At 44.7% G+C, this 20218-nt stretch overlaps 1 protein-coding gene across 2 annotated transcripts; it reads right to left on the minus strand.

The window, feature by feature from the left end:
- Positions 1–5460: 5460 nt before the first annotated feature.
- LOC142761431 (carbohydrate sulfotransferase 11-like) lies at positions 5461–12137 on the minus strand. Of its 2 annotated transcripts, none has more exons than XM_075864623.1 (2): positions 11709–12137; positions 5461–7112 (listed from the first exon to the last, which is right to left on the minus strand). In XM_075864623.1, the coding sequence occupies exons 1-2, from the start codon at positions 11965–11967 to the stop codon at positions 6340–6342; spliced, it is 1032 nt and encodes a 343-aa protein (XP_075720738.1). In that variant the 5' UTR covers positions 11968–12137; the 3' UTR covers positions 5461–6339. The 2 variants fall into 2 exon arrangements, with proteins under 2 accessions (XP_075720738.1, XP_075720737.1); XM_075864622.1 differs by having other exon boundaries at positions 5461–7115.
- Positions 12138–20218: the final 8081 nt, after the last annotated feature.

Raw genomic sequence — 20218 nt, forward strand, 5'->3', positions numbered from 1 at the left:
TGACGCTTCTCTATCTGACATGTTCTGTGGAGTGACGCTTCTCTATGTGACGTGTTCTGTGGAGTGACGCTTCTCTATATGACGTGTTCTGTGGAGTGACGCTTCTCTATATGACGTGTTCTGTGGAGTGACGCTTCTCTATGTGACGTGTTCTGTGGAGTGACGCTTCTCTATATGACGTGTTCTGTGGAGTGACGCTTCTCTATATGACGTGTTCTGTGGAGTGACGCTTCTCTATGTGACGTGTTCTGTGGAGTGACGCTTCGCTATGTGGCGTGTTCTGTGGAGTGACGCTTCTCTATCTGGCGTGTTCTGTGGAGTGACGCTTCTCTATGTGACGTGTTCTGTGGAGTGACGCTTCTCTATGTGACGTGTTCTGTGTAGTGACGCTTCTCTATCTGGCGTGTTCTGTGGAGTGACGCTTCTCTATATGACGTGTTCTGTGGAGTGACGCTTCTCTATGCGACGTGTTCTGTGGAGTGACGCTTCGCTATGTGGCGTGTTCTGTGGAGTGACGCTTCTCTATCTGGCGTGTTCTGTGTAGTGACGCTTCTCTATGTGACGTGTTCTGTGGAGTGACGCTTCTCTATGACGTGTTCTGTGTAGTGACGCTTCTCTATGTGACATGTTCTGTGGAGTGACGCTTCTCTATGTGACGTGTTCTGTGGAGTGACGCTTCTCTATGACATGTTCTGTGGAGTGACGCTTCTCTATGTGACGTGTTCTGTGGAGTGACGCTTCTCTATATGACGTGTTCTGTGGAGTGACGCTTCTCTATGACGTGTTCTGTGGAGTGACGCTTCTCTATGTGACGTGTTCTGTGGAGTGACGCTTCTCTATGTGACGTGTTCTGTGGAGTGACGCTTCTCTATATGATGTGTTCTGTGGAGTGACGCTTCTCTATATGATGTGTTCTGTGGAGTGACGCTTCTCTATGTGACGTGTTCTGTGGAGTGACGCTTCTCTATGTGACGTGTTCTGTGGAGTGACACTTCTCTATATGACGTGTTCTGTGGAGTGACGCTTCTCTATGTGACGTGTTCTGTGGAGTGACGCTTCTCTATATGACGTGTTCTGTGGAGTGACGCTTCTCTATGTGACGTGTTCTGTGGAGTGACGCTTCTCTATCTGGCGTGTTCTGTGGAGTGACGCTTCTCTATATGACGTGTTCTGTGGAGTGACGCTTCTCTATGTGGCGTGTTCTGTGGAGTGACGCTTCTCTATCTGGCGTGTTCTGTGGAGTGACGCTTCTCTATGTGACGTGTTCTGTGGAGTGACGCTTCTCTATCTGACGTGTTCTGTGGAGTGACGCTTCTCTATATTATGTGTTCTGTGGAGTGACGCTTCTCTATCTGACGTGTTCTGTGGAGTGACGCTTCTCTATATTATGTGTTCTGTGGAGTGACGCTTCTCTATATGACGTGTTCTGTGGAGTGACGCTTCTCTATATTATGTGTTCTGTGGAGTGACGCTTCTCTATGTGGCGTGTTCTGTGGAGTGACGCTTCTCTATGTGACGTGTTCTGTGGAGTGACGCTTCTCTATGTGACGTGTTCTGTGGAGTGACACTTCTCTATATGACGTGTTCTGTGGAGTGACGCTTCTCTATGTGACGTGTTCTGTGGAGTGACGCTTCTCTATCTGGCGTGTTCTGTGGAGTGACGCTTCTCTATATGACGTGTTCTGTGGAGTGACGCTTCTCTATGTGGCGTGTTCTGTGGAGTGACGCTTCTCTATCTGGCGTGTTCTGTGGAGTGACGCTTCTCTATGTGGCGTGTTCTGTGGAGTGACGCTTCTCTTTGTGACGTGTTCTGTGGAGTGACGCTTCTCTATATGACGTGTTCTGTGGAGTGACGCTTCTCTATGTGACATGTTCTGTGGAGTGACGCTTCTCTATATGGCGTGTTCTGTGGAGTGACGCTTCTCTATATGACGTGTTCTGTGGAGTGACGCTTCTCTATCTGGCGTGTTCTGTGGAGTGACGCTTCTCTATATGGCGTGTTCTGTGGAGTGACGCTTCTCTATCTGGCGTGTTCTGTGGAGTGACGCTTCTCTATCTGGCGTGTTCTGTGGAGTGACGCTTCTCTATCTGGCGTGTTCTGTGGAGTGACGCTTCTCTATGTGACGTGTTCTGTGGAGTGACGCTTCTCTATGTGACGTGTTCTGTGGAGTGACGCTTCTCTATCTGGCGTGTTCTGTGGAGTGACGCTTCTCTATCTGGCGTGTTCTGTGGAATGACGCTTCTCTATCTTGCGGTCTGATGATGAGTCTGGGTTTGGTGGATACCAGGAGAACGTTACCCGCCTGACTGCATTGTGCCAGCTGTGAAGTTTGGTGGTGGAGGGGTAATGCTATGGGGATTTTTTTCAGGGGTCGGCCCCTTAGTTCCACTGAAGGGAAACCTTAATTCTTCAGGGCACCAAGACATTAAGGACAATTGTAGCTTCCAACTCTGTGGGAACAGTTTGGGGTTCGGCCCTTCCTGTTCCTCATGACTTCGCCCCAGCGCACGAGGTCCATAAACACATGGATAGATGGTTGGTTGGTTGGTTGTTTGATTGGTCGGTTGATTGGTTGGTTGAGGAGGTTTGGGGTGGAAGTACTTGACTGGCCGCACAGAGTCCTGACCTCAACCCCATCCAACACCTTTGGGATGAACTAGAATGGAGATTACGAGCCCGGCCCCCTCCCCAACATCAGTGTCTGACCTCACAAATGCTCTTCTTGATGAATGGGACAGAATTTCCAGACACCCCAAAATCTTATAGAAAGCCCCCAGAACAGTGGAAGATGTTTTACTGCAAAGTGGGGAGCAACTCCTTATTAATAGCTATGGATTTAGAATGGGACATCATAAAAGATCCTATAGGTGGAATGTGTAGGTGTCCCAATACTTTTGTCCATATAGTGTATTTGTGTGTGTGTCATGTGAAGTTGTAAAATCACTTATTGTTTTTAATGTTATAAAAGTATTAAAACTTCGTAACCATGAACAGCAGTCACTGTCTCTTTAAAGCAAATCTCCAGTCATTGCTATAAATCTTCACATTGATATTGCTGCAAAAACACTAATGTCTTACCTGATTTTTAGCTTGTTTTTAGATTGTCCCTTCCAGGCTGCCATAGACCAGACACTGCAATGAATTTTTCTTAAACAATGGGAGGAGCCATAGATGAGGGAGGAGAGAGCAGGGGCTATGCACTTCTATGAAGCTCGGGTGACTGCGGCTAAATGGTTGCACAGCTGCTAAAATGCCTGCTAATGGCTATCATTTTAAAATTCCCTTGACATTGCCCTGTTTCTCTCAAATCAGTAGCCCAGGGTTGTCTGATCCTAACACGGGATTGGTCAGATCATGCAATAGTCGTCTGATGTCTATGGGCGGATGATCTAAGTTACACGGAGGAGATAAGGATGAGAAAAAGAAAACCATACAACTGTTCTTAAAGCACAACTATTATTCCAAAAATTCCAATCGCTGCTTAGGTAGCTGTAAACTTTAATAGATGTAGTGCCACCAGGTTTGTTTCACAACTATCCTGTATATTTGGGGGTTTTATGGCTACTGTAACTGTTTTACTTTTCCTTGCATGATTTCTGGGTGGAGAGGTTTGCCCTGGTTTGCCCGTACTTTGGCGTCATTTTCTGCTACTCACACATCCAATAGTGCTGTGCACACCACTCTGAGCCAATCAGATGGCTCCTCCCTGGTGCACCTTCTCCCCTCTCACAGCACACTGTTTCACAGACACAGAAGCTGCAGCTGCATCCCCCTCCTCCCTGTCTTCTATTTACTGTATTAGCTAAACAGATTTTTTGGGTTTCTGAACATTTACAGAGAGCCGTCAAGCAGTGAAAGGGAAACTACAGGCTGCAGGGCAGAGACGAAAATGCCACATACCTGTAAAAAGCTGATGGGTACACTGCAGTGATGAGCTTAGTGGGCACCCTGGTACAATGGTATTAACTAGGTAAACACTGATTCCTTCTTACCTGAGTAACACGTGGTGTGATATTAGTGCAGACTAAAATAATTCCAGCCACATATGTCCAGACTTTTCTGCTTAATCTGATGGTCAGTCTAAAATCAGGGGGACTAGGGGGCGCTAATGAGCTCTTATAACAATTAGAAACACTTATCATTCAAAAGCAAAGAGCCGGCTCTAGGTGTATGTCAGCCCCCTGTCTACCACCACTGCAGCTTTGCATAGCATGTTTACTCAAATCATTATAGCCCCCCAGAAGCCCTGTGGACCCTGGTATCTGCCTGGGGGTGTCTGGTGCTGACTCCAGGCCTGTCTCAGCGTGACAATTGTGCCACCAGATCAGCAGGGATTTGATGAAGGGCAGAATTGTCACTGATACGGACTGATCATGACAATGTAACGTGAAGTAACCGCCAAAATGGATGGATTACAGTCATACCTGACAACTTCTGAGAAGTGACATCAAATAATTACAGACCCCAAACCAAACCCCCTAAACAAATACAGACCCCAGAAGCCCCAAATAAATACAGACCCCAGAACAGACCTCTAAATAAATACAAACCCAGACCAGACCCCTAAATAAATACAGACCCAGATCCTTTAATAAATACAGAGCCCAGACCAGACCTCCTAAATAAATACAGAGCCCAGACCAGACCTCCTAAATAAATACAGACCCCAGACCAGACCTCCTAAATAAATACAGACCCCAGACCAGACCTCCTAAATAAATACAGACCCCAGACCAGACCTCTAAATAAATACAGACCCCAGACCAGACCCCTAAATAAATACAGACCCCAGACCAGACCTCCTAAATAAATACAGACCCCAGACCAGACCTCCTAAATAAATACAGGCCCCAGACCAGACCCCTAAATAAATACAGACCCCAGACCAGACCCCTAAATAAATACAGACCCCAGACCAGACCCCTAAATAAATACAGACCCCAGACCAGACCCCTAAATAAATACAGACCCCAGACCAGACCCCTAAATAAATACAGACCCCCAGACCAGACCTCTAAATAAATACAGACCCCAGACCAGACCCCTAAATAAATACAGACCCCAGACCAGACCCCTAAATAAATACAGACCCCAGACCAGACCCCTAAATAAATACAGACCCCAGACCAGACCCCTAAATAAATACAGAGCCCAGACCAGACCCCTAAATAAATACAGAGCCCAGACCAGACCCATAAATAAATACAGACCCCAGACCAGACCCCTAAATAAATACAGACCCCAGACCAGACCCCTAAATAAATACAGAGCCCAGACCAGACCCATAAATAAATACAGACCCCAGACGTGCAGATACTGAAGTTTCCCCGTTCCTGCGGTCCTCTTCATTTCCGGGCCCGCTGCAGACAACGGGAGGTCTCCTCTTTTTCCGGAAGTCTCCCGGACATTCGGTGGGCGTTGGGAAGTATTGGTTACATTTCCCCATATGATGAACATCATTGATACATTTAACTTTATTATTGATGATTAATACTGGAGTTTAAGTTGTTTATGTATCAATCACACCCGGCTGCGCCCTAATCTGACACCTCTTATTTATACAGAAAGGGCGAGGAAACACTGAAACTAGTGCAGGCAGATCACTAGCCATTATACGACGTACCGCACATTCACATTACACAAACGCCACAATTAAAGTGCAACTCCAACTATGAACAGTGTTACATTTGTAGGTCCAGAATTCTGTGCTGATTAAATCCATAATATATGTTCATAGGGGTAGGAGCTCTGATTTTATGCTACAGAGTTTTGAAATCCTCTGCTTTCCTTCACATAGCCATATCAATAATTGATATAATTCTGTTTATCTGCAGCCACCACTAGGGTGTGCTGACTGTATACAGATGTATTATTACGTTTACTACTGAGTACACATGAGCAACCACCTTTTCTTATTGCTACAATGCATTACACAAAAAATACAAGCAATTTTGCAAATAATCTTGATTAAAAAAATCTTATCGTTTTCTGTATACAGCTCCTCTACTGATCAATGGCTACAAACAAACAAAGTGCAGTCATATGTTACTCTCTTCCATCTGACCCCTATTCTTGTTAATCTACAAACAGTAGAAGAGGAGGCAAATGGAAGAGAGTAACACATGACTTCATGATCAGACTACACAGGGTTTGTTTGTAGTCTGTTACCATGGAGACACATAAGAGCTGTAGAAAGGTAGAAGATATTTCATCAAGACTATGTGCAAAGTTGGAGCAATAATGTTAAAAAAAAAATGTTGCATAAATATACACACCCTTGGTGACATCTACTCTAATTGGACAAAATAAATAATCCAGATTATGATCATGATACATTTTCACGCCATTGTCCTATTCCCAACTAAACTGTTGCGCAATGGGAAAGCTGCAAAGTCCCATGAGTAGAGATGAGAAAGCTGCGTGAGATGTTCCTTGCTGAGGCCACGGAATAAGTGGTCAGAGAGCCACCTGGATGTCAACTTGGCCTTTCTGTCTACGGATGGCGGCAGCTCTACCGATTCTGGTAAACCTATTCTCTTCAATACGTGAGGTAGTTCAGCCTTGAGGAAATCAAACATCACTATGTAGTCATATTGGACAAAACAAGGACAACACACACTGACGACGGAGCTGGACGAGAGGCCACCTGCCCCTGTCTCCATCATGAGAACGTCTTCAATGAAGTCTTCAAAGGCCACCTCCCCGGCATTGCCTTGCATGTAGATGGAGACAAGTCTTTCGAATGGATCCCCAACGAAGAGAACCTTGGTGTAAGTTCGCAGGATTTGGGCCAACGTGGTTGGGTTGTAATGAGCCAACTTGTCATCTGCAGGTAGGGGGTTCCTTAAGGTGACATCAGATCTTCTCTCCATAGCTTCTACGAGCTCTTCCCAACCATGAATGGTCACGTCAGTTGACTTGCAATACACCGTCATGAGCTTGTGGCTGACAGTCATTCTGGACAGAAGATGTTCTGCAGATCCTGAGGCATTCAAGCTGCGCAATTGTGAAAAACGGTTACAGAAATGTCTCAGTTGCTTTTTCCTAAGTTGTTGGACGTGAAGGAACGAGTCTAAGGTGATGGATGTCCTTCTCTCTTCTTCTCTTAGTCCTGCTGAAAAGAAGTTTACCAAAAGGAAACACATTGAATTAACAGAAAATTACAAATGTATACAATGTATACCACTCACCGGTCTCTCATAGATTATTAGGACACTGCATCATCACAGCCAGCCAATCACAGAGCCTCTATGATTGTCCAAGCTGCTCTGTGATTGGCTGAGAGCTGATGATGCAATTTCCGTGTGTGAACAGTCTACACCCATGAGGAGCAAGAGGAAGGAGCCCTGCAGCCTCCAGTACAGGGAGTTAACCTTTTCACTACCCTAGAACACCAGGGATGTTGTTATTAACCCCTTTACTGGCCTAGACCACCAGGAATTATATAATTAACCCTTTACTGCCCTAGACCACCAGGAATGATGTCATTAACCCTTTACTGCCCTAGACCACCAGGGAAGTTGTCATTAACCCCTTTACTACCCTAGACCACCAGGGGTGTTGTCATTAACCCGTTTACTGCCCTAGACCTCCAGGGATGTTATCATTAACCCTTTACTGCCAGAGAACACCAGTAATGTTATCACTGACCTTTTACTGCCCTAGACCACCAGGGATGTTGTCATTAAACCCCTTTACTGGCCTAGACCACAAGAAATATTATTATTAACCCTTTACTGCTCTAGACCACCAGGGATGTTGTCATTAACCCCTTTACTGCCCTAGATCACTAGGAATGTTATAATTAACCCTTTACTGCCCTAGACCACCAGATATGATATCATTAACCCTTTACTCCATTAGACCACCAGGGATGTTATCATTGACCCTTTACTGCCCTAGACCACCAGGGATGTTATCATTAACTCTTTACTGCCATAGACTACCAGGGATGTTGTCATTAACCCCTTTACTGCCCTAGACCAGCAGGGATGTTACCCATCGCTGCAGGGGAAATTAAGATTATCGTTTTCCAGAGAGATACCAGCCAAAATTGCTTTAGCTTAGTAAGTTGCAGGTGTGCTGGCAGAAGGGCCTTGCACTGTTTTCGCACAGGAACCCTAAGTTGTCTGTGTCTGCCCCTAATTCAATGTCCCATATGTCCCTTTAAAGGGGTGGTCTAGAGATTATTTCCATCAACTCGCTTTCAGTGACTGGAAATATTAATTATCTACATCCAGGGGTTAAAGCCCTGCTGATCTCATACTCACACAGTGGAGGCTGTGTTACAATGTATCATTCTAGACAATAATCCGTCTAAACACATCACCATACTTGTCCTGGACTCGAGGCTGATAATAGCGCTTACCTACACTGATACATTGTAACAACCTGAAGCTGTGTGAGAAACATTAGATCAGGACAGATTTTTCAGCCTTAAAAGGTAAACACGAATGTTTCCATTCACTCACTGCAAGCAGAAAGGAATTGGAACACAAAAGATATTAGAAAAGTTTTTTTTTTTTTTTTTAATGATACAATGGTTAAAGGGGTTTTCCCAGATTAGATATTTATGGGATACCCACAGTGACCTGACGTACCAGGGGAATGGTTGTCCACTCACCCTTCCTTCTGCAAGCCAATCTGCCAACGACAGTCACATATTGGAGGAAATCCAATAAAAAGGTGGCTGCACATATGTATCCAGTGTAGACAATCCTCTGTGAGGTAAACAGCCTGGACTCCAGACTGATACATATAACCTGCACTGATACATTGTAACAAACTATCAGGACTGGAGAGAGATTTGTGCTGCTGCCAAAGGATTTTCAAGACCGGATACAATTGTAACAACGCCTAAACTGTGAGAAGTATTAGGTCTTGGAATATTTTTGGACTCTCATTCACTGACAGCAAGCATAGATCTTGTATTAAAAGACAAAATACGCTACAAGGAAAATATGAGAATCACAATAAAAATTGAGTACATTTTTAGTGAGTGTGAGGAAGCAAATTTGAACTTTCTAGAGAATCCCAGTCATTGTCTTGAGATGAGTAAGAGGCTTGTTGATAAATAAACTCTATATTCTTTCCTCCCCCGCCCGTGCTCCGGCTTTCGAGGCGTGACAATTTCCGTATTTCCTGCTTATAGCCCTTCCCATAAAGTGACAGTCAAATCAAAAGTTTTGAATTGCACAAAACCCCCCACGTGCAGGTCGCCACACGACAGAAACATCATGTCCTCAGGTAGCCGTGAAGTGCACAGCGCGTCCTGATGCGTCATGTGCGCGGCGTCCTGACCTCCTACTGTACCTACATTATTCCGCTATGGACTATTGTTTAACCTCCAGTGTTACACTACATGCCACCCCCTAGACTTCTCCAGGAAAATCACACCATGGAGCGAGCGGAGGCTGAAAAGGTGACAACCAGAGAGGGCAAATAACCCCAAGCAAAGTGTGAAGGTCTCCAACTATCAAGAGTCATTTTTAATACTGATGTCTTCGGGCTCCAGGGCTCGGGTGCGACGTCTTCCTCTGCACACCCTATAGATAGGGTTCAGGTGCGTAGGGGCCCTATAGGCAAGGGGGTCATCCAGGATTAGAAAAACGACTCCTCTCTTTCGGAAACAGTGCCACACCTGTCCATGGGTTGTGTGTGGTATTGCAGCTCAACTCCATTGAACTGAATAGGGCTGAGCTGCAATACCACACACAACCTGTTAACAGGTGTGGCGGTATTTTTGAAAGAAATAAGCCATATTTTCTAATCCTGAACAGCAACTTTAACAAAATATCATTCCTCCTACTGTCTATACCCCGGCTCCATTATATGGATTGTTAATACCTAATATTTCGGAGATGGTGCGGAATTCTTTATAGTGATCAGTGCTCCATTTCCCTCTATTAGGGGGGGGGGGGAATTTATCAACCTCTAGAAAAGTTGCAAAAAGGCCCAAAAGTTGCAATTTGAAGACAAATTTCGACTTTTATCCTTTTTACACTGCCCGCTCAACTTTTGTGAAAAGGGGTGTGGCTTCCAAAAAGGGGCAGGGCTACAAATGTTTTATAATTTACGCCAACTGGAAGTCTACGCCAGCTTCTAGTTCCTGGGGCGTAGCAAGGTAGAGGCTCGTGCCAGGCCCTTGCTCGACGCCCGATCAGTCTATTCCCCTAACTCCCCCTTCCCAGACAAAAAAAAGGATGTTCAACATCGTTATTTTTTATTTTACAGTATGTCCGATGGGAAGGGGGAAATGAATGCTGGACAGCCGCAGTTACTGCGTCACAATTGTTGTTCACGGTCATCCAAAAATGCGCCACGTTTATTTAAGACGTGTTCGCCTCTTAATAAATGTGTTACAACTTTCTTGATATTTTAGATTGGCGTATGAAACGTATGTAACCCCATAGTGTTACATAATACAATTTTGACTACCAGCCGCCGCAACTAGGGGGAGCTCACTGCATACAGATTTATACAGACCCCATTGAGCTCTATATTAGCACAGAATTCAGTGAGCTCCCCCTAGTGGTGGCAGAAATAATTTTATTACGAATGGCTCAGAACAGGGTTTCCAGATTCTAGTATACCCCTCTAAATGCTCCTCTGCCTGGGCGGACGACACATTCATGCAAGAAGAAGCATCTCGCTGCAAAGCATCATGGTACCATAAAAATGCCTTTTGGCCTTTGATGGATCTGTCAACAGATTCCATTCATTTCTATTGGTTATAAGATCAGATATAATGGATACATGAGCCTTTGTCTGACCTGTGGTAACGAGTACGCTGGGGGTGCCATTACTTTTGCAACAGGCTGAAAAAATTAAACATATCATTAAAATCTTGAACCTGAGCCTTGCAGAAGCAAATAGTGCAGTGTATGGGCAGCCCAGGCCTGGCAGTGGGTATGCTGGCACAGTGTACTGAATGCAGTGACTCCGCTGTGCGTAGCTGCTGACGTGTCGCCCTCACGTGCCCTAAGATGTTGTCCTTCTGCTTTACCGTTACTGAGTTATGTCACCGCCTTATACTCAAGAAACCGGTCTAAATGTCAGAACATGACCCAGAACCCCGAGGAACAAGCTCTGGAATAAGGTCACAAGGGATTAGTAATACAGGAGAGGGAGTTGGCATTAATGAGGGCACAGACCTGGCATCATGAACTCTGTACTATAATATGTGCTGCCATCATATGAGAAGTTGTAATATTAGGTGGCTGCAAAATAGTGCGGACCAGGCGGTGACGAGGGGGCAGAGGTAGTAGTGACGCCCGGGCCCTGGTGCCACATCAGAAGACCCCAGGATTATAACTGGCACATGCTAGATGGGGCTTATTACAGATTTTGCATTGGGGCCCCGGAGCTTCAAGTTATGCCTCCGCACCCCCTCCCTCTATAAATGTCGCCCTTGTAGTGTGTTAAACCCTGGGGAAGGGCATTTTACTTAGAGAAAATGGCGCACACGGTATGATAAATTTGGCGCGACTTGCTAGGCATATTAGACGATTTTCCCGCCTCATGAACGCCATACATTTCTGTCCATGTTTTGCACCACCATATCGTTAATACATTTGGAGCATTTTATGACTGTTCTAAGCCACACACCCTTTTGGCGCTGAGCTGGGTGCAGTGACGTCACTTATCACAGCTCAGGGACCCTCATGTTATCCCTGCATATAATGCCGGTAATGTCCAGGATCCTCACCTGTCTGCTCAGTCATCGTCTGCTGGCGCGGCGCCATCATCGCCATCTTCATCCACAATAAAATAATTCCCAACGCAAACAGAAATATAGAGAATCTTACTAAAAACTTCATCGTCTGGTCCGGAAAGGAAAGAAAGTTTAGCTGCAAAGTCTTCTCCGTACCCTCCCCCCTGTGCCCATCACACATAAGGTTAAAGTACAGTTTACTCAAACGTATCCAGCGCGGTGATACATTGTAGAATTCCAACCTGTAACACATGGGGGGTCTGCAGGCGAGCAGGGTCCTCCAGCAGCACAGAGTATTTTAGGAGAGGAGTGTGCTGATCTTATGGGAGGTCACAGATTGAGAGTTACGCAGTGGAAGAAGCAGGGTCCCCCAGCAGCGCAGAGTATTTCAGGAGAGGAGTGCTCTGAGCTTGTGGGGGGCAGTGACCTGTCCTCTCATGTGATGATGTCAGTGAGGACAGGGCTGGATGTGACAGGAGAGGAGTCATGATGTGAGGAGGGGAATGGAGACAAGTGGGAGGTCACAGACGGAGTTACATAGCAGAAGGAGCAGGTTCATCCAGCAGCACAGAGTATTTCAGGAGATGAGGGTGCCAGTCTTGTAAAGAAAGACAGGGTTTTACAGCCTGTGAGAAGGACTAGGTTAGGTTTGTTTACAGCCTCTGGGTATAAACTAGAATGATCCTATTCACTGACAGCAAGCAGTGATCATGAACATTTGATAGAATTAAAACATAAGGTTTATTAGAAAGTGGCAGAACTTTTCATGAAATAATTATTATTTACATAAAACCAGAAGACCTCTATATTAGCAAAATGTTACAATTAAAGGGATCATCCAGTTTAGATAATCCTGTCCTATATTTTGCATGCTCTACCCATAGTGGGCATCACTGTTTGGAGCTCAGCTGTTTGGCATGTGAGAAGCTCAGTGCCAGTAGGTGGCGCTAGATAACAAGGTTTACCCAGGACTGACTCATCTATGACATTGCTGAAAAAAGCCAATAGTGATCCAGAAACATTTTACAAGATGACACACGTCACGCTCCATGTACTCACACCACAAAATGTATGAATGTATGCAAAAGTCAGATCCGAAGCAGCAAGGAAATTATTAGAAAGGACTAAGGCAATAAAATAATACTAGTTATATTCGCCATAGGTAACGGTTTACAGTGAATGTCACCCTTCAACACCATTTTGTTACTTTTTTTTACTGAATATGTTACAAACGTAATGGCGCGGTCAAGTACGAACGAAAAAGAAATCCATGTAAACAGGAGGCTGCAAAACTCGTACGAGCCCCACGACATCTGCAAACAGCTGATTACCATCCTGAGAAAAGGCCATCAATTGTAAAGACCCAGATAACCCCTTCAGCTCTAAGTTTATTGACGGGGGTTTAGAGCACTCTATAAGGCTCTGTTCACACGCAGAGTCAAAAACGTCTCAAAATACGGAGCTGTTTTCAAGAGAAAACAGCTCCTGATTTTCAGACGTTTTTTGTGCCAGTCGCAATTTTCGCTGCATTTTTCACAGCGTTTTTTACAGCCGTTTTTGGAGCTTTTTTCAATAGAGTCTATGGAAAACGGCTCCAAAAACGTCCCAAGAAATGACCTGCGCTTCTTTTTCGCGGCCGATTTTTAACGTGTAAAAAATGCTGCGAAAAACGCTCCATCGGAACAGAACACCGTTTTCCCATTGAAATCAATGGGCAGATATTTGGAGGCATTCTGCTTCCGATTTTTCGGCCGTTTTTCTGGCGTTTACGGCCCAAAAAACGGTCGAAAATGGTCCGTGTGAACATACACTCAGAATAAAACAGAGCTCCTACAAATATATAATTTCATCTTCAGCTGCTAAACCAATGCAATGCTCTATTAAGCACCGCTATAGTCCAGAGCTGCACTCACTATTCTGCTGGTGGAGTCACTGTGTACATACATTACATTACTTATCCTGTACTGATCCTGAGTTACATCCTGTATTATACTCCAGAGCTGCACTCACTATTCTGCTGGTGGAGTCACTGTGTACATACATTACATTACTTATCCTGTACTGATCCTGAGTTACATCCTGTATTATACTCCAGAGCTGCACTCACTATTCTGCTGGTGGAGTCACTGTGTACATACATTACATTACTTATCCTGTACTGATCCTGAGTTACATCCTGTATTATACTCCAGAGCTGCACTCACTATTCTGCTGGTGGAGTCACTGTGTACATACATTACATTACTTATCTATAACTGATCCTGAGTTACATCCTGTATTATACTCCAGAGCTGCACTCACTATTCTGCTGGTGGAGTCACTGTGTACATACATTACTTATCCTGTACTGATCCTGAGTTACATCCTGTATTATACTCCAGAGCTGCACTCACTATTCTGCTGGTGGGGTCACTGTGTACATACATTACATTACTTATCCTGTACTGATCCTGTGTTATATCCTGTATTATACTCCAGAGCTGCACTCACTATTCTGCTGGTGGAGTCACTGTGTACATACATTACATTACTTATCCTGTACTGATCCTGAGTTACATCCTGTATTATACTCCAGAGCTGCACTCACTATTCTGCTGGTGGAGTCACTGTGTACATACATTACATTACTTATCCTGTACTGATCCTGAATTGCATCCTGTATTATACTCCAGAGCTGCACTCACTATTCTGTAGGTGGAGTCACTGTGTACATACATTACATTACTTATCCTGTACTGATCCTGAGTTACATCCTGTATTATACTCCAGAGCTGCACTCACTATTCTGTAGGTGGAGTCACTCTGTACATACATTACATTACTTATCCTGTACTGATCCTGAATTACATCCTGTATTATACTCCAGAGCTGCACTCACTATTCTGGAGGTGGAGTCACTGTGTACATACATTACATTACTTATCCTGTACTGATCCTGAATTACATCCTGTATTATACTCCAGAGCTTCATTCACAATTCTGAAAGCTTCAGAGCTGAAATCTCTCAGAATTATTCTGTGTCTGTACAGAGCCTGCCCCTCTGCATTATTGGAGCTCAGCTTATCTTTTACGGTTGTGTCTGATGATAAACTTAATGATTTTTAAATAACAAAAAGCAGAATTGTAAATGCAGCTCTGAACTAAAATAAAGTTACCTGATCTACAGTTCTTATTTGCAGTTCATGAACCAGGGGACTGAAACGTGTAATGCCCAGCAGAGATGTCACTCATCTTTCCTCACACAAGAGTAAATGGGGATTATATTGTTCTCTGACCCCTCCATAGTCCCATTCTGTATTGTATTCAGTCCACTGAGATTCTATAATATTACACAAGATTTTTTTTTTAAATGCCCTTTAACCTGGCATACAACTGACTCAAGTCCTACATCAGATCAGTTTTCCACGCAGGTCCTTGTTCTTCAGCAGTCTGTCCCTGCAATATAGAAAACCCAAAATAGTAAACCCCCCATGTGCTCATGAATATTCCTGTTTTCTTAGTCTGCGCAGTATTTCACTTGTTAGAGCAGCAGTTTATGCTCCAGAGCTGCTCTTCTTACTGTAGCTGAGAACAGGAACTTGCAGCCATGGATAATCATTTTTTATTTAAAGAGCTGAGGATTTGCTGCAATGCCCCTCTGTCCTCTCCTGTGTCACCTGCAGCGTTGCAAAGGTAGTAAGGTCAATGAGAATTTACTTATTTTACTTGATGCTGCCAGCAGGGGGAGGATAATTGATTCCCAGTGTCCTGTATGTGGGCACTATGTGGGCACTGCGGGCTCTAATAGGAATTATTTGACCCTATGTGGTCACCATGGTTCTATGTAGACAAGGCATGGCACTCTCTGGGTCATGTTTGGCAAGATGTGGGCAAAATGTGTCATTCTCTGGGCACTGTTTGGCACCATGTAAGCATTATTTGGCTGCATGTGAGCAGAGTAAGGCACTCTCTGGGCACTGTTTGGCACTATGTGGGCAATGTCTGTATTTATTTAAAGGGTCTGGTCTGGTGTCTATAAGTTTAGGGGCTCTTGGGGGTCTGTATTTATTTTGAGGGTCTGGAGTCTGTGTTCGCTTAGGGGATCTGGTCTGGGGTGTGTTTTTGTTTTGGGGGTCTGGAGACTTTATTTTTTTTATAGGGTCCGAATTAGGGTCTGTATTCATTTTGGGGTGTGATGCAGGCTGTCTTATGTACAATTTGCAATTAAAATAATGTAGGTTTGGGGCGTGTCCTATATAAATGGGCGCAGCACAAGATGCTCATAGCGAAGCGATTTATACGCCGTTTTTCTATAATTTTTTTTTGGTTAGGCGGGGTTCACACGACCTATTTTCAGGCGTAATGGAGGCGTTTTACGCCTCGAATTACGTCTGGAAATACGGCTCCAATACGTCGGGAAACATCTGCCCTTTACTTTCAATGGGCTTTACGGTGTTCTGTGCCGACGACCTGTAATTTTACGCGTCGCTGTCAAAAGACGACGCGTAAAATTACAGCCTCGTCAAAAGAAGTGCAGGACACTTCTTGGGACGTAATTGGAGCCGTTTTTCATTGATTCCAATGAAGAACAGCTCCAAAATACGTCCGTAAAAGACGCCCCGCAAAACGCCAGTACATGCAATTACGTCTGAAATTCCGGAGCTGTCTTCTCCTGAAAACAGCTCTGTAATTTCAGACGTAATTGCAGTTATCGTGTGCACATACCCTAAGGATATGTTCACACGCAGTGTTTTCAAGCGTATTTCGGGGTGTTTACGCCTCGAAAAACGCCTGACAAAATGGAAACTGAACGCCTACAAACATCTGCCCATTGAAATCAATGGGAAAAACTGCATTTAGTTCATCCGGGACGTCTATATACGCCTCTCTTTCAAAAAACAGAGCGTATATATACGCTCTGTTAGGGTATGTTCACACGACAGCGTCCGTAACGGCTGAAATTACGGGGATGTTTTCAGGAGGAAACAGCCCCGTAATTTCAGCCGTAATGGCATGTGCAGGCGCTTGAACGCCGCGTCCATTACGGACGTAATTGGCGCTGCTTATCATTGGAGTCAATGAATAACGGCTCCAATTACGCCCCAAGAAGTGACAGGTCACTTCTTTGATGCGGGCGTCTATTTACGCGCCGTCATTTGACAGCGGCGCGTAAATTACGCCTCGTGTGAACAGACAAACGTCAGCCCATTGCTTTCAATGGGCAGATGTTTGTCAACGCTATCGAGGCGCATTTTTCGGACGTAATTCGGGGCAAAAACGCCAGAAATACGTCCGTAATTAGTGTGTGTGAACATACCCTAAAAAGAAGTAGCATGTCACTCCTTGGGGCGTTTTTTGAAGCTGATTTTCCATTGAACACTATGAAAAACGCTTCAAAAGAAGCTCCAAATTTAATTTTCAGCTTCAAAAACACCTGAAAATCAGAGGCTGGTTTCTCTGAAATCAGCTCCGTATTTTTCAGACTTTTTTGTTAAGCGTGTGAACATACCCTTAGGCTGTGTTCACACAGAGTATTTTGAAATCAATGGGAGGCATTTTCGGCCCGTCTTTGACGAGTTTTGCGGCATGGTTTCCGCGTCAAAAAACTTGTCAAAAATCTCTGTGTGAACATACCCTAAGGGTATGTTCACACGCACTGTTTTCAGACGTAATTCGGGCGTTTTACGCCTCGAATTACGCCTGAAAAAACGGCTCCATTACGCCGACAAACATCTGCCCGTTGCTTTCAATGGGTTTTACGATGTTCTGTTCCCACGAGGTGTAATTTTACGCGTCGCTGTCAAAAGACAGCGCGTAAATTGACGCTTGCGAAAAACAAGTGCAGGACACTTCTTGGGACGTTTTTGGACCCGTTTTTAATTGACTCCATTAAAAAACAAAATGACATAGTACAATAATAAATGTTTCCATTCACTGACAGCAAGCAGAGATCTTTAAAGGGTGAGTAATTGATAAACAGAGCATGATAGAAAGTTGCTGAGTGTGTGAAGTCAATATTCCATTATTACATCTGTTTTGGAAAAGTTGGACGACAATTAATACAAGCCCTGTCACCCAGCTTTTCCAGACTCCTGAGTAGCAAACCTAATTAGATAGGTAGAGATACACTATATGGCCAAAAGTATGTGGACCCTCCTCCTAATTATTGAGTTCAGGTGTTTCTGCCATTGCAAGCAGGTGCATAAAATCAAGCACACAGCCATGTAATCGCCATAGACAAACATTGCTAGTAGTAGCAGCTCAGCCACGGAGTGGTAGACCACGTAACCCAAAGAGCGGGGCCGCCGAGTGCTGAAGCGCCAATCCTCCGTTGTCTCACTCACTAGAGAGATCCACACTGACTCTGGAAGTGACATCAGCACCGGAACTGAGCGTCCGGAGCTTCGTAAAATGGGTTTCCATGGTCTCTGCCCACAAGTCGAAGATCAGTATGCACAATGCCAGGCGGCAGCTGGAGAGGTGTAAAGCACGTCGTCACTGACTCTGGAGCAGCGTATTCTCTGGAGGGATGAATCATGTCTCTATCTGGCAGTGTGATGGAGGATTTTGGATTTGGCAGATGCCAGGAGAACGCTACCTACCGAAATGCATAGTGACTACGTGAACGTTTTTTCGAGGAGGGGTAATGGTCTGAGGCTATTTCTCCTGTTTGGCTCTCTTCCAACATCAGCCTTACCTCACAAACGCTCTTCTGGATGAAATGGCCCAAATTCCCACAGACACACTCCAAAATCTATGGAAGGTATTACCGGAACAATGTTACGTACATCCGCAAAAGGGCGACCAACCTCTTATTAATGCCCTTGGTTTTGGAATGGGGTGTCCAATAAGCTCATAAAGATGTAACGGTCAGGAGCCCACTGTCCACATACTTTTGGCCACATAGGTGTACACCTTCTTATTTTGCTTCATAACAACAGATTTATCGTTTAGGACTCTTGAAAAGCTGGATGACAACCCCTATGGACGCGGTAATGATGGCCGTATTGGTTGTCACCCAACTTTCCCAGGAACAGATATAAGTGGGAAATTAGAGTCTGGTTAGAGGAGTTGTCTGATGATTCCCTCGCTGCGGAGATCCCCTTTATCCTGTTTTCTCTTTTATTATTGGATTTCTCGTCCGGGCAGGAAAATAATATTAGGTTTTACAAGGGCATCAGGATGTGCAGCTTAGAACGCGATGACATCCCGCAGCTAAAAATACGCCTCATATTTGTGTTTTATTTTATATTTTAGGAATCTTAAGTCAATTAACATGTGTTCATCTTATCCTGGAAATCTGCCCCAAAACCAGTTCCTTTCTGGCTTCATCCCCAGGACGCAGATCTTCGGCTCGCGCCGTATCTCCCCATCCCCCGTGCAGCCCGTATATCAAATATCTTATCGTTCTCTTCCTATAGTGTTTTACGGACATTTCCATTTCCACCTTTTCACCCCTTGCGGTTTTGAGGTCCAATATTCTGTGCTGATTCATTTCGTAATCGCTGATTCATTTCGTAATACAGCGGTCAGACCTTTTATTTCCATCACACAGAGCTCCAAACCCTCCGCATTGAGATAGAAGAGGATTTATTAGGACTGGCGTTTCATACGGCATTCTTAATATAACGCTGGAGTAAGAGGCGCCGGATGTAATAAGAGTCGGACACCTTTTAGTAAATTAGGCGCATCTCTGGCTGTCAGCGCGTCGGAAAGGTCAGACTGCGGTAGCTACGAGATGGCGTCGATTTCCGTTTTAATTTACATCAGCTCCTGGCGTGAATGACAGTATGTTTTTCAGCCTGGGTCAGGCCACGCCCTTTCACTAAGCCCCACCCATTTTTTTGCACAGATTTCTACTTTTGTACACTAGAAAACTGACACAGGGTGAAATTTAGTAACTTTTCTAAGGCCTTATTCACGCGAACGTGTCCGTTTTGTGCGTGTAAAAAACGCAGCATTTTTCTTGCATTGCAGTTCCACGTGACATCCGTGTACGGTGCGCGTCTGTGTTTTTGACGCGCGTATGGCATCCGTATGTCACGCGTTTTTTATGTCAGCAAAATAGACTGAAGGAGGTGTTTTTTTTTCCCCCTCATCATTTCTTTAGCAACTGTTGCGTGAATGACAGAAAGCACACCGAAGTGCGTCCGTGTGCTGTCCTTGATTTTCACGCACCCATTGACTTTAATGGGTGCGTGATGCGGAAAAAACGCACAAGAATAGGACATGCAGTGAGATTCACACAGCGGACATGCGCTGCGTGGAAAACACGGAATGTCTGAATGGCCCCATTGGATTGCATAGGTCTGTGTGACGTCCGTTGTTTTAACGCGAGTAACATGGACGTGAAATACGCTCGTGTGAATTAGGCCTAAGGGTCCTTTTACATGGGCCAATAGTCGGGCAAATGAGCATTCATATGAACGCTCGTTCCCGATCATTGCCCTGGACGAGCAAATACTTGTTCATCGGCCGATCTTATCGTTTATGCAGCAAGAAATATTATTGTTGTTGGCGGCACA

This window comes from Rhinoderma darwinii, chromosome 4 (genome assembly GCF_050947455.1).
Source record: "Rhinoderma darwinii isolate aRhiDar2 chromosome 4, aRhiDar2.hap1, whole genome shotgun sequence".
Classification (NCBI taxonomy): Eukaryota; Metazoa; Chordata; class Amphibia; order Anura; family Rhinodermatidae; genus Rhinoderma; species Rhinoderma darwinii.

What these genes read in the sequence shown, in the direction of transcription:
- LOC142761431 (XM_075864622.1), bottom strand. Translation starts at nt 11,967, where the DNA reads ATGTGTTACAGGTTGGAATTCTACAATGTATCACCGCGCTGGATACGT. An exon ending in GACGATGACTGAGCAGACAG is followed by an intron (nt 7,116 to 11,708) that starts GTGAGGATCCTG and finishes ACTTCTTTTCAG; the next exon opens with CAGGACTAAGAGAAGAAGAG.